The sequence below is a fragment of the Callorhinus ursinus genome, unplaced genomic scaffold, assembly GCF_003265705.2.
Source record: "Callorhinus ursinus isolate GAN/ISIS: 27379988/994484 unplaced genomic scaffold, GSC_fseal_2.0 scaffold14, whole genome shotgun sequence".
NCBI classification, from domain to species: domain Eukaryota; kingdom Metazoa; phylum Chordata; class Mammalia; order Carnivora; family Otariidae; genus Callorhinus; species Callorhinus ursinus.
The window spans coordinates 4053955-4068826 of NW_027397076.1; the positions used below are offsets into that span (position 1 = coordinate 4053955).

The following is a 14872-nucleotide window of genomic DNA, read 5'->3' on the forward strand; positions in this document are numbered from 1 at the left end:
TTTAGCCACCAAAATACCTACCATTCTTATGCTCTTATTTCAAAATCAGACACTTCCATTAATTCTTATGTAGATAAAATGATCATCTCCATTTTATGGCCAAAGAAATTGAGGCTCAGAGGGGTTATGTATCTTGCTCAAGGTCACAGACTGGTAAGTGGTGGATTTGGACTCAAACATAAGACTCTTTGGACTTGACAGCTCTTTATGCGATGTAGTCTGGAGAAGGCTTTGCAGGGAGTCCCCTCTGTGCAGACTGGGGCTCTCTGTACTTGCCTGACTGTGCTACAAGGCTGTGACATTTTTACAATCCTTCACCCATCCATCCATGCACTCATCTCCCCAACAAATATTTACTGAAAGCCCAAGAGTATGGCTGACGTGGATACAGGAGCAAACAAGACAGACAAGGTCCCTGCCCTCAAGGGCTTACACTGTGTTGGTAGGAGACAAACAGTGAGCCAGCCAACAAGATAATTTAAGAATGTGATCCCAGCATTAGTTATAACCTCAACCCTTAAAGATCTCGAAGACCTGAAGCAAACTGCAATGTCAAGGTTTTCCAGATGTACCCACCATCCACTTACCCATGACTTTTCTCAGCTGTGGGAGAAAGCCATGCCCATCAAAGGGAAAATATTCCCTTTCATTCTTTTGTGGCTGGGTAGAATGAACTACATCTTGATTACCCATTTAAAAAACAGCCACCAAATATCCCTGCCAAGGGAGTGGAAAGAATATTGGACTGGAGGTGTCAGGTGACAAAAGAGGCAGTCATGACTTTGGCCCTAACCAAATGTGTGACCTTGAGCAAGTCTTTTAACTCTCTAGTTGACATACCCGATAAGAGCAAGCATTTGTATGACCTTTCATAGTTTACAAAGAGTTTTTGCTAGGCATTGTCTCATCTTCTCCTTCCAGGAACCCTATGCATTAGAAAGGCAGGGATGATATTTTTATCTTCATTTCTAGGATAAACAATAAAGGCCTTCATGGCAGAGCCTGGGCTCCAACTCTGGCACTTTCCCCACAGGAGCACTCAGCCTCCTGAAGGTTTCTGCAGTCCTCACTATATACTCTGCATCCTAATTTCTGATGTGCATTCCTATTTCCCCACCCCCCAGGCTGGGTCTTTCTTCTTACCCCATTCTTGAGACTTATAGCAGGTGCATGGCCATTGGGTGCCCAGTAAGTGTTGGGATTAACGCATGGAATTAAGTGTAATGAGATGATGAGAGTGAGTTTTGAGATGAATGAAGTACATGGGACAGTCCCTAGTTCTGTGGTTAGTACTTGTAGTGGAGAGAGACAGCTGGCCCCTACAGCTCTGAGCTCCTCTTCCGTGGTAGTGAAGTGCTGCCCAAGAAGGGACTGGATCCCCTTCCATCAAAGGGCCATGACACCGGGTTTTGTCAGTGGAACACGGGCAAAAATGATGTGTTTTATTTCTGGGCTGACAAGGTTAAGAAGTGGGTATGTCTTCCCTGTAATCCTTTTCCCCATTGGTCAGCTGAACAAAGAGGATGCCAAGGCTCTAGGACAGGGTGTGGCCACATGGTGGAAGGGGCCTGGGTCCCTCAACTACCCCCAGGAACGAGCCTTCCCCCTGTGAGCATCCACACTGGGTCATGACACCAGTGAGAAATAAACTTCTAATGTATTAAGACTTAGGGTTATTTGTTACAGAAGCCAGCATTGTCTGAACTGAGGATGAACCCTCATTTGCTCTCATCTCAGTGATCTTTGGGATGTAAGACACAGCCAAACCACAACGTGAGAGAAAGCAGTGATTTTTCTTTCTTAAAAAAAAAAAAAAATCCGCTTCAATGGTTGCTCAAGGAATTGGGAGGTTTAAACAATTTCGTAAATAAAAGCCAAGAGCAGGATCAACAGTCCTTCTCTGCCAGCACCCTGCTGTCTCCTCTGGAGCTGTGGTCTGTGAGCCAAGTGCCAGCTCACAGGGGACCACCAGCACCCAGGTTATGAGAGAACAGTCAGTGAGCTCACACAAGTAAGTGGAGCGCACGGTGAATGTTCACCGTTGTGAGACACGGCGGCAGAGAGGCACAAGAATGTGGGGGAGAGAGCATTTTGTGCTTTACGCCATTTTGTACCCTCCTCTCTCCCACAGTACACCCCCCCCCCCCACAACACACACTAGGGAATCTCTGGGATCCTGTCCACAAATAGCTCCTGGTTTTTATAGCCCCATTGGAGCCTGCATCATCCTCAGATTCAATGTCCACAACCTATGCCAGGGGGTGGGAGAGGAGGGGTTTAGACTTTTTTTTTTTTTTTTGGCCTGATGGCATTTTCTGGAAACAGAAAGGCCTCGGGTTTATCGGGTGAAATGTGTGGCTTCTTGCCGTCCCTCTGGAAGGCTCTTTTGGATGGCATTTTAGGCAAGAAGATTTTATTGTCTCTCCGATTATGTAACTGGTACTTCATCCTCTCTTATTTCTCCTCTCCATTCTTTAACTGTACTATTTTAAAATAAAAAGAAATGGAGCCTCAGGAAAGGATTAAATCCAAAATATAGGAAAGCTTTCCTTCAGTTTCTCTGAACCTATAATACTGGCTATAACGATAATCCCCGTGAAACCACCTCCCTGGTAAGCCAGCGGGGCAGGAGGCAGGGCATGAGTTAGGTCAAGGAGCAGGCCAGGCCACTGCTGTCCACACGGAAGATGTGTAAAATGGGGGTAAGGACAGTGCTTGCTTTCTGGGATCGCTGGAAAGATCATGTGAGCACATCAGGAGTTTCCAGAGTTCTGGCACCCGGTAGGAGCTCGCGAAATAGGAGCTCCTCCTACTATAATATTTTAATACAGAGTATTCCATAGCTCAACACTTACTGACCTACCTCATCAAAGTTGGCTCTTATTACAGTGTCCAGTATTCTCTGACAGTGTGTTCTGTACATCATAATAAAGGTAGAGACCTGTGGGGAGTGTCAACAATAAAAGCATAATTAATACACATTACTGCTGCCCACCCTTGGAATTTCAATTTTCAAGTCATTTATTCCCTGTTGAGGGGATGAAATTCGCTTAACACCTACTCATCCTGTAAGACCCAAGTAAGTCTAACTTTCATTCGTGGTGCTCTCTGACCTGGGCTCCCTCCTCTGTGCTCCCACGGGCGTCTGGGCATGTTTCTCCATCGGAGCACCTGCCCTGTGATCCAGTGGAAAGCATGGGTTTCTCTCTCCCCCATTCTCCACCCATGAGACAATGGGCCCTGGGAAAATTTAAATGGCATATTATTCATGCTCGTGTATCCAGCACTTTGCACGGCGCCTGGCCCATAGTAGAGTTCAGTAGGGCATATTAATTAAATTCTCCTCATCAGCTAAGATACTGAAAAGTTAAAACCCAACTTATAAGAAGAGGTGCTTGCCAAAAATCACAAAAAGACATTCAGAAATTTCCTGGAATCTGCTCTGCAAAAGAATTTCATCTCCAGCTCCATTTATCCAAGACTTTTAAAGCTATAATATAGGAAGCTTATTGATTAAAAGAAAAAGAAAAGCAACTTTGAGGGGAAATTTTTTTTTTACTAGTTCTTAGATTTAAAGCATTTACAGATATTCTTTTTGCATGTAGACATGCATTCATTTTATGTAAACTTAGTTTGCTTATGCATGAGCATCCATCTTCCCCACTGGCCTGAGATTTCTGGGAGCAGGACTCATGTCTCAGTTACAGTGTATCCCAGCTCCCAGGGGGGTATGTAGACCGCAGAAGCTCTACATCTACTGGTGCACTGGGCTGCTCAAGACAGGTATGTGAGAGATGTATTTCCAGTCATTTTCTCCAACTATCCTGTGACCCAACCTATCTGCTTCAGGGTACCTATAAAGTCTTCTTTGTCTATGAGACTATGATTTCACCACATCCTCTGCGGCACATGGGGAAATAAACTGTATCCTCTAAAAAAAACAATCTAGAGCAAAGGGGTTCTTCCTCCGTGAAATGCGACAGTGTAGCATCGTAGATGGATAGGTGGGGAGGTTAGATGGTAGATAAACTTTATATTTTAGGAGAGTATTGAATTTGCAGGAAAGTTCTGAAAATAGTATGGGGAGCTCCCATACGCCTCACATCCATTAGCTCTTTTGTTAACATTTTACATTAGGATGGTGCATTTCTCACAACTAATGAATAAATACAGGTACATTATCATTAACTAAAGTCCATATTTCATTCAGATTTCTATCTTTATATTTTTTAGTTTTTTTTTAAAGATTTTATTTATTTGACAGAGAGAGATAGCGAGAGCAGGAACACAAGCAGGGGGAGTGGGAGAGGGAGAAGCAGGCTTCCCGCGGAGCAGGGAGCCCGATGCGGGACTCGATCCCAGGACCCTGGGATCATGACCTGAGCCGAAGGCAGACGCTTAACGACTGAGCCACCCAGGCGCCCTTTTTTTTTTTTTTTTTTAGAGAGAGAGCATGTGGGGGGCGGGCAGAAGGAGAGAGAGAATCCTAAGCAGACTCCACACTCAATGCAGAGCCCGATGCGGGGCTCGATCCCATGACCCTGAGATCATGACCTGAGCTGAAACCAAGAGTGGGATGCTTAATCCACTGAGCCACCCACATACCCCTCTATCTTTATATTTTTAAACTCACCATTTTATACTGAGAGAGAAAAAGAGAGGGAGAGAGGTTGTGTGTGTTGTGTCAGAGAGAGAGAAAGGGAAGCCACCCACTCCCAGCAACACCTCAGATGTGGTCACCTTCTCCTCAGGCAGACTGGCTGGCAGATTTAGATCTTTGACATTTGGAAACTCTGGCAGCAACGTTCCAAGTTTGGACCGGGGTGAATATGCCACCGTCTGTTTGCTCACTTCTTTCTTGCCCGTCTCGCTCACCCAGGCGGCTCCTTTCTTGGAATACATCACATCATAATACTGGGAGCTTTCCTTCACCGCAATGCCATAGTAATGGTACCTGGGCCAGAGACAGAGAGAGAGAGAGAGAGAGAGAGAGAGAGAGAGAGACCCACATGTACCATTATCAGGTGGGGTTTCTGGAGTAGGGGGCTGGTGCCCAAGGCCAAGGATGGCTGGGCCCATCCTCCCTGGGCTAGAAGAGTTAACTCTCCTGGGAGACTTGACATCTCAGAAATCTAGAATTAAACCAAAGTTCTAAGTTGCCAGCCATCAATCACGCAGGTAAAAATAACCAAAATTGCCTCCTACAGAAAATGTTAAGTCAAATACAAAGCAGAAAGGGGGGATGAAAAAAATTTCCATTTGTATTTAATCTCTTGTATCGAGCCAATGTGATCTCAGAGGTACAGAACTCAAGGGTCCTTTTCTGTGGAGACCCAAGAAGAAGGGTATGTTTGCAACCACTAACTGTACCACCACCACCAGTTCATTGGCTTAGGTCTTTCTTAGTCAATAAATGGTAGTCTTAACTGTATCTTTAAAAAGATATATTCAGTGGCTCTGTTGGCACTGGATATGTAAAAGACCGAAATTTATTAACTCAAATGGGCTTAGTAATAGCAATGTTTTCAATGAAGATGAAGGAGGGATAGAGGCTGCATTTTGTTAGGATTTTAGCTACAGAAACTACTGAGCACTTGCTACACACTAGGTACTTTGCAAACTGCTTTACCTACGTGAATTTGAAAACTACTACTAGGAAATGGGGATTAGTACAGCCTTTCTACAGATGAGCAAAAGGAGGGAAGAAAGCTTAAGAAATTTGCTCTAGGTCATCCAGCTTTTTAGAAGAGGTTCTTGAATACCCATCTGTTTGACCACAAAGGCACTATGCTGCCCCGGCAGAAAACACTGCAGGATACGACTACAAACCCGGGAGTCACTTATGGAGCGTAATAAAAATACAGATGCCTAGGCCCTCCCAGACCTACTGATTCAGAACAGGGTGGGGTGGGGGGTGCCAAGCACTACAGGTCATTCTGATGCGTGTCAGTTTGAGACTGACTAGCCTGCTCGGTTGAGCACCTGCATTATATTCCCGGTTCTATGATCCCCAGTCTTTGAGAGACTGTCACTATTTACTGTTGTAAATTGATGCTCATCGCAGCAGCTAATGTAATGCTAAGTACTCTACACATATTACCTTATTTAATCTACAAAACCCCTGTAAGGCTGGAATTAACTATTAGCCCCATTTTACAGACTAGGCAACTAAGGCCCAGGGAATTTAAGTAACCCAGCCAAAGATCACCCACTGAGTAGAGGCAGGATTTGAACCTCTAAAGTGCTTTAACCCTAAGCCAGGGATTCTCAAACTTTCACTACTACTAAGAATCACCTACAAAACATTAAAATACAGACTACTGGGCTCCACCCCCCAAAGATTCTGATTTAGTAGGTCTAGAGTAGGTTTCTATAGTCACACGGCAATGCTATTGGAAGTAACTCATGGACCTTGCTTTCAGAAATGCTGTACAAGATATTAATTACTCCTTGCTGCTCATGGAGATATGGTTGGTGGTAGTCATAAAACTTCATAGGGAGATGAGCACACATAACCTCCCCTCTCCCTGCCCCTCTTACTCCTGATACCATTCGGTCATATTTCTGCTTAGTGGGCATCTCGTCTCTATCTGAATGCCTCCTGGGATGAAGAACTCAGGCCCTCCGAAGGCAGCCCAGTTCATTTTGAGTTGGGACAGTTATAAGAAAGTTCTTCTTTGTGTTGAGCTGCTCTCTGTCTTCTGCACCTTCTACTTCCCAACTGTCGTAACTGCCTGCCCATCGGGGAGGGGCCTTTGGGGTAGGGGAGGGGCCGGTTCCGTGAGCTCCAGGAGTGCCCTCCAGGTGGCCAGCCAGGCAGTTAGGACACACCTCCCGAACCTTAACAAAGTTCCCCTTCATAATCTCTTGAGATGAAGGGAGTGATAACATATTCAGATCAGACCACTTCTTGATTTTACAGAGTGTGTGTTGCTGAAATCAGCAATTGCAGCGAAGCTACTGCTCTGATCACTTCTCAGTTTTTCTGTTTCAGTTCTGTAGGACACGTCAACACAATCCACAGTCACCCCCACCCCCCACCCCATGTATTCTGTCAAGGTAAATTTGTCGAGGGATTTTTCTCTCTAAGCCCAAGTGGCAGGTTGGAGACTAGAGCTTCTTGTTACCTTTTCAACTGGTTAAAGGTGTGACCAACCTTGGGGGAAGGGGTTGGTACTTATGGAGGGGAATACCATGAAATTGACACCACCGATTTTTTAAAGAAGATACTGTCCAATTTGCCAACTTCTGGGTTAAAGAAGAAGAAAAAAAACAAAAACAGGCTCTCACATGTAGGCAGAAGGAAACTTTCTCCAAGTTTATAAAGGATGGGGAAATGGTTCTGTTCTATCTTGACTATCTTTCCTCCCTGTCTCTATTATGTATGTATTTTTGCAGTCTTATTTCTACTCTTCTATCTTAGAGATAAGCAACAATGTATTGAAGCCAGTGACTCTTTGAAGACCCATTCATTTCCATTCATTCAACACTCTTCCAACCATTATCTGTGGACTGAACTGCCCATCGTGGGCCAACCACTGGGCTTCCCAGCAAATAAGTAAGGAGGGGTGTGGTTTTGTATCTTACCAAGGCTGAAGCCTCAATTTTAAACAAATACTGGCTTTTTTCTTTATAGATGAGATGAGATTTGTTCTTCAGGGCAGTTACCTTGGAAAATTACTAGAAATTTATTCCAAAATGTCCCCTGCTCAAAATTTTCTGTAAAGCTCATTGGAAATTGCCCCCAGAGCTTCTGAGCCACACACACACACACACACACACACACACACACACACACACACACACACACACGAGTCTTGTTATTGTCAGAGATTTACCAAAAAGGGGTTTTCCCAGTTTGATCATCTACTTTTTTTTTTTTTTTTTAACCTAACTTAGCTCCAAAGTGAAATCCACCCTGGGAGGATGGGAATGCTGTCCAGGAATGGCAGGAGCAGGGGGAGTGAGGAGATACTGTGGGACATGCTGCTTTTGAAGTACAACCCTTAGTTTCAAGTCTTACAAGTCCTATATGGTTGTTTTTGTTTTTGTTTTGTAAAATGTCAATATTTTATAAGTCAGTATGTGCTGATCTGCTACTCAACATGGTCAAAATATTTAGAAATGCTACATAATAAGGCACCCTCTAGTGGAGTCACCGTGTATATCAACATAATAAAGGTTCTGAGAAGTCCTGCATAAAGAAACCTATTGAACTCCGTGCTTCCCAAACGTATGTGGCCAACAGAGCTTTTCCATGGAACACCTGTTAATGTCCAACGATTTTCGAAACACCCTCTGAGGCAAATCTTATAAATCCAGATTTTAGTGAAGCCTGTACAGTGAAGGCAGAGATTCCATTCCCACCAACTCCCATGTAGAAGAAGGGGTCCACTCATCCTTCTCACTTTTCAGGACTCTTCCAGAAAGGCCTTTCCCGGGCTACGCTTTCTAAACTAGGCCACTCTCCTTTTGTTATTCTCTATGACAAGCCTCTTTGTCACAATCTGAGTATCTCGTTTGGATCTGTCTTCCCCACCAGAGTATACGCTCCATGAGGGCAGGTAATCTGTACTTTGCACTGTACATGAGACACACAGAAAGTGTGAAAGCAAACACGGGCTGGTTGGTTGACAGCACGCCCTGCGTACCAGGGCCTGGCTGGACCTCTCCATCCCATCCCTTGCAGGGATTGGTGCAGGTTGCTTCTCTGGGCGACTGGATACTATCAGAGTAGAAAATGTGCTCAGCAAAACAATCCAAGGAACCTAGAGATGGTCCAAGAAGCCACCAAGTGCTCTTTTAAGTGATGCCCAAGACCATTTGAGAAGAACACCTAAAGGCAGGGTGACATAAAGTCAGATTCCTTAAAGCAGCTGACTGGGTCCGATGGCCCTGGGCCTTCCCACAGCCTCTGTTTCAGGGGCCCCGAGGGAGGGGCCCCCAGGATCTAAAGCTCCTCCGTTGCCAGGCCCAGACCTCCCGCCAGGTCTGTGAACGGAGCTCAGGATAAAAGACTAGGGGTGCATGCCTGACTCGATGTGTGCTCTGAGGATGGGATGGCGGCCAGTGCTTACTTTGACTGTCCTCGGGTCCCGAGTCTTCTGGTGGTTAACTGAGGAAACTGCTGCCTTATGATCTGTAAGTCAACACAAGAGTCAGTTACCCATCGGGAAAATTTGGGAGCACAGTCACTGCATTTTACAAACAGCAATCCAAAGAAAACGGAAAACACACCTCCTTGATTTCAATGACTTACTGGGAGTCGGTCGGGACCCTGGAGAAGATACCAGTGTTGGAAGCTGGGGGAGGCGAGCATGGGGGTGACAGTGGGGCCCTGGACTCTGAGGGGTCTCACTTGGCTGCCCCGTGCTTCGCCCTCCTGCTCACAATGTGGGGGGGGGGGAACAGGCTGATGCAGAATGTGTCAGCCCTGCCACTTAAAGCCTTCTGATGGATTCCACTGTGCCCGGAATGTCACCGGTCCCTGCTCTTACCTCCTGGTCTTCCTATCCTGTGACTCACCCTTACTCACCAGACTGCAGCCACGATGGCTTTTAAAATTCTTTTCCCTATTCCTGAAGCACACCAGGCTCACTCCCACTGGGGGCCTTTGTAAGGTAGTTCCTTCTGCCCCAGAATGCAGCCTCATCCACATCCCCACAGGATTGGCTCCTTTGCTCACAATGTTCAGGTGTCTGCCCAGAGGCCTTCTCTGACCAGTCGTCTTCTCACTCCACACTCCGAAATTATCCTGTGCACTCGCTCCCTGTGTGCCTATTTTCTGCCTCCCCTACTCGAATGTAAGCTCCCTGAGAGCAGGGACCCAGCACCGGGCTTGGCACCTGCGAGGAGCTACGTTGTGTTGCTGAGTGGAGGGATGAAGCCCAACCCCTGTCCGGGGGTATGCTTGGCTTATCTGCAGTGTTGCCTAGGATATTCATGCAGATTTGCAAGAAACTTGGAAGCAAAGCCATCTGCCAAGGTGAAGACACAGCCAGCAGGCCTCATCCTTGGTGTTTATAGAGATGATGCTTGTGGAGAGGCAGGATGATGCGGGGGTTCTGTGGAAGGGCTTTGGAGCTAGGCTACCTGGATTAGAGAGATCCAAACTTAGCCACTTGTTAACTGGGGACCCTTAAGTTAGGTGAGTTAACATTAAAATGACTCAGTTTCCTCATTTGTAAAATGGGAATGATAATAACCCCTACCTTAGAGAATTCTTGTAAAATCTAGTAGTAAACATATGCAGATAATTTGCAACAAAGCCTTGCACTTAGTAAGGGCCCAATAAACATTACCTGTTATTACCACTGATTGTCCTGATAACTCATTCCCTTTTACTTCGAGGGACTTTTCTCATCTCACCAAACTCTTCCAGCCTCCCTCCTCCTCTAGTACATCACCAAGCAGGCAGGCATGGGCAGAGACAGCCTGCCTACAGGCTGCCCTTCAAGAGATGAGACCCCACTGCTGACTTCCCACTGGTGGGGCATGAACCCCGTGTGCCTTCTCAGAGATGTGCAGGAGTCTCTTCTGATCTAGCCACAACCTCTTCCATCCACACTGATACTCTCATTGATGGATCTGCTCAGTCACAACAGACATTTACTGAGACCCTGTCAGTTATCTGAACTTGGACGTGCTGTTGAACTTCTCTGTGCTTAGGTTCATCTTCTGACATCTGGGGACTCGGGGGTTTATATGCTCCTCCCCAGATCTGAGGGGTAGGTGATGGTGGCCTCAACTAAGTCGGTGTCAGTGGGATGGAAGGAAGTGGACAAATCAGAGAGAAATTGAGAATCTGGAATGGGTGCCATGAAGATGGACCATTTCTGTACATTAGGAAGCTGTCTCCAGTGTGAACAATGGGGCAGATTTTTCTCATCTGAAAATGGGTTAAGAAAACAAACAAACATGCATTGCTTACAAGGATGGTTAGAAAATCTAATAAGAGAACATGACAATACCACTTAGGAAATAAAATGGCTTCAAAAATGTTATCTGATAGTGATGGTACAGCAGGAAACAATGAGGTCATCCTCTGAAATCTTGGAGGGCAGTACTGACGTGAGTCTGTATCGATACAGCCCTGGTTTCTTTCAACGTAACTCCTGGAAGCTGAGGATATGGGTTCTCACTTTGTCTACGTCCCTCTCAAACTGCTGTGACCTGAGAAAAATGCGTGATTCGGGGTGGGGTCTGAGCGGGTTCAGCGACAGGGCTTTCTAAGCCCTCTGCCCATGATGCACAGCGCAGTTTTGGTGGCCTCACCTCGTCTGGCCAAGGACGCCCTCAGACTTTCATCACAGAGCTGGTCTCATCACAGAACTGCCAAGATACAAAGCAGCCATTCGCAAAGCTGCAATACTGAACATTTTTAGATATGCCGATAGAGATCGAAGGGAAAAACAGAAAGCATGAAGATGGAGAGATTCTTCACTTTGGTTAAATGTGGTTACGATTTGGGTTCAGAGTTTCCTACCTATCCAATACAATAAAGTTCCAAGAGCCCCAGTCCCCACAAGATAAACACACACTAGTTGCTTCGGAAAAGCAGAGATTTTCTGCATTTTGTCTGGGAGATTTTCCCCATACAGCAGGTACAACAGGAAGGTACCACGTTTAATGCTCCGATATTAGCAGACATTTGGGAAATAATATCAAGTGCTGTCTAAGGTGTGGCAAGACTGAAGCTCTCACAGATTGCTGGTGACACTGTTTATGGGTACGACCCTTCACAATATATATCAAGAACCACAAAATATACATACCTTTTGGTCTATGAATTCCAAGGAACTAATCTGAAGTAAGAAAATGCTATGTGCAGGGCTACTAATAAGACAGAAAAATTGGAAACAATACAAGTGCCTGATGGCACAGAGCTGGCTAAAGAAACGATCATCTGTGCACACAGCAGACCACGACACGGGCATTAAAAATGAGGGTAACGGACCCCTGGGTGGTGCAGTCGGTTGAGCGTCCCAATCCCACGCTTGGTTTTGTCTCAGGCCCTGATCTCAGGGTTGTGAGATCAAGCCCCAGATCGGGCTCCAGGCCAAGTAGGGAGTCTGCTTGAGATTCTCTCTCCCTCTCCCTCTGCCCTTCCCCTCAACCTCTTCCTCTCAAATAAATCTTTTTAAAAAATTATAGTAACAAAAACTATGTCACAGCACAGAAAGTCTATGTATGACATAATGTTAAATGAAACAGCATACCTCAAACTACATTGATGCTATGCTTATAATTTATGTTTTTACAAATGTAGGAATGGAACGGGAACAAGGAAAAGTAAAAATGGATATTTGTTAAGGTAGTAGGATTGTGACTAGAACGAAAAGATTTTTGCACAAGGTCAACTTTTTTTGTAAATGAAAAAGGATTTTCTTATTGGAAATTTTCCTAATTGACAAAAGAAGTTCAATATGACCTTGAAAGAAGCACCAGAAATCTTCCAGAATGTTCTAGTGGCCTTCCTTTTTTTCTTTAAAAAAATCATTGCCTATTCCCTGAAAACAATATGTAGATAATAAAAAAGCAGCATTTTGTTGTTGTTCTTGTTGTTCCTAAGCCTTATTATACATGATTTAAGAGAATGGGCAAAGTTCTGAATCTTTCTAAATACTTATCCAAATGGCATCCTACATGATGTCCTGGCCCCAGGCTAACAGGGCCACAGACTCTGGTCTAGAGATGTTCCAGAAAGCCCCCAGGAAACAAGGACAGATTTCTGGAGCTGTTTGTTCTACCTCTAAGAGGCAATAAAATGTGCAATCAGGGTGTTCGAAGTTCTCTGTGCTCTGATCTTCAGAAACTATCAAGTTGGGGAATGGGGCCTCTGAATTCATGGATCAATGTGTCCTATGATTTCCTCCCTGGCCTATGGGTTTCACTTACTCCTTTTGGATAATGTATGGATCAACACACGCAGTTTTACCACCTCTGTGGCCGGCACCACCCTCCCCTGAGTCACCTAAGACTGAAGCAGGAGAGATTCCACCCTTCCCGACACTGCACAACCCCATGTCCTATTGATTCTGATGAAGACTCCCACTGAGCACAGCCACTTCTCCCAGTCCCCCCAGCCACTGCCCTCGCCCCCCACAACCCCTCACCCAGACCACAGACACAGGCTCCTAACTGCCTGCCCTGCCTCCGGTCTTGCTGCCCAGCCAAGCACCACCTTTCTAAAATCCAAATATGATCATTTCATTTCCTTGTTGAAAATGCCAGATGCCTGCTCACAGCCTACACTGGATAAAAATCCAACCTCCTTAGGCTGGTCCTTGAGGCCCTCTGTGATCTGCTCAAGCCCAACACCCCAGCCTCAAATCCCGCTACTCAACACTCTCCCCCCCTCCACCATGTTCCCTGAGCGCCAGGCACATGCTGTTCCCTCTGCTGGGAACACCAAACCCACGCTATGCCCCACTCACGCCTGAGGAACTCCTCTCTTTCTCTGAGCCTGTCCCACTTCCCCTGTGACCTTCCCACACGATCTCAGACATCCCCGTCTCCATTTCCCTGGCGAGCTGCAGAGCGGTTGGTACAGTGAAGCATGCATTCTTTGGGGTCAGGTCCTGGTTCAGGCACTGTGCCAACCACTTTACATGCATTATCTCAGTTAAGCATTACAACGGCCCAGGCTCCATTGCTATTCCTCTGTACAGATGAGCGAACCGAGGCTTGGAGAGGCTAGGATCCCCGCACAAAGCCACACAGCTCACAAGATGCAGACCCGGGATTCAAAGGCACCCAGTGTGACTCAACATTATCACGACAATACTATTGCCTCCGAATAAATGAAAGTATCCTAAAGCCCCCCTCATCCCCTCTTTTAACAGCAACCCTTTTTCTTTTATGTCATATTCCTGCATTTACACATTAGGTGAGGAATGAAAGGATTTCTTGTTCCCGTCTACTCTTCAATGAAGACTCCAGTTTGTCTCATTTTGACGCTCTTGGCAATGTTCTGGTGGCCTCTGCTATGAACAGCAGCTGAGAGCTCGGCCCCGAATCCCCCAGGGAAAGTGAGAAACAGCTGACAGGACTGTGACATCCTCAGGCAGATGATGTCCGCAGGTGTCTCCTCTTAGACTAAATCTACCTGCATCCAGTAAACTGGAAATCTGACAATTAAACTTCTTCTGCTTAATAAAAATACTCAGTAAGCAAAAGTCATTCTGTTTGAATGATTTGGAGTCCCCCGCTGGATTAACCGACAGAACAATCCAGATCACTACCTGTCTACTCAGAGGCCTCTGACAATTCTCTACAGCCAGCTGACTCAGCGGAGGCTCCTTCTTCTGGAGCTCAGATGCACTGTGCAACTCCCAGCTCTGCTTCCCTCTTTGCTCTCAAAATGTCCTTGTGTGAGCCTCATGCTCCATCCAGATCAGACTACTTGGTGCTGGCCAGTTCTCTGGGCTCCATGCTTCTGCACCTTCCCCCTGCAGCAATCCCCAGACACCCAGCATGCACGCGGCTCCTCCGTGCACCTTTCCGATTCCTCAGCCAGGTAAGTGCTCTTCCTTCTCCAAACCATGACTGCACCTGCCACTTCCAGTCTGTGACCAACTTCCATCCTCCTTCCATCTTGCACATACCCAGACTCTACTGGCATCCCCCATTACTACCAGTCCCAAGGCCATGGTCTTATGCCCGGATTGTGACCATGGTCTCCTCATTGCCCCTCATCCAGTCATGGCACCACAACCACTTCTCCATGAAGCCTCTAGATGAAGTCCAGACCCACCAGGTCCTGCTGGACTGGCCCTGCCTTCATTCCAGCTAACCTCTCCCCTCCTCCTCTCCCGGTCCCCACGGCCATATGGAACTTCTTTCAAGTTTCGTGTATACACCGTGCTCTCTC

At 46.2% G+C, this 14872-nt stretch overlaps 1 protein-coding gene across 7 annotated transcripts in view; it reads right to left on the reverse strand.

Annotated features, from left to right (window-relative positions):
- The window catches only part of RFX4 (regulatory factor X4), a 155589-nt gene that overhangs the window by 66941 nt on the left and 73776 nt on the right, over nucleotides 1-14872 (reverse strand). For 6 of the 7 annotated variants that reach the window (XM_073900350.1, XM_073900349.1, XM_073900351.1 and 3 more), the window contains 3 exons: nucleotides 9078-9139; nucleotides 4741-4954; nucleotides 2864-2941 (listed from right to left, as the gene is read on the reverse strand). In XM_073900350.1, the coding sequence (XP_073756451.1) occupies nucleotides 2864-2941; nucleotides 4741-4954; nucleotides 9078-9139 (354 nt within the window). Of the gene's footprint in view, nucleotides 1-2863; nucleotides 2942-4740; nucleotides 4955-6549; nucleotides 6740-9077; nucleotides 9140-14872 lie in introns of those variants that run through there. The other variant, XM_025882523.2, reaches the window with a different exon arrangement.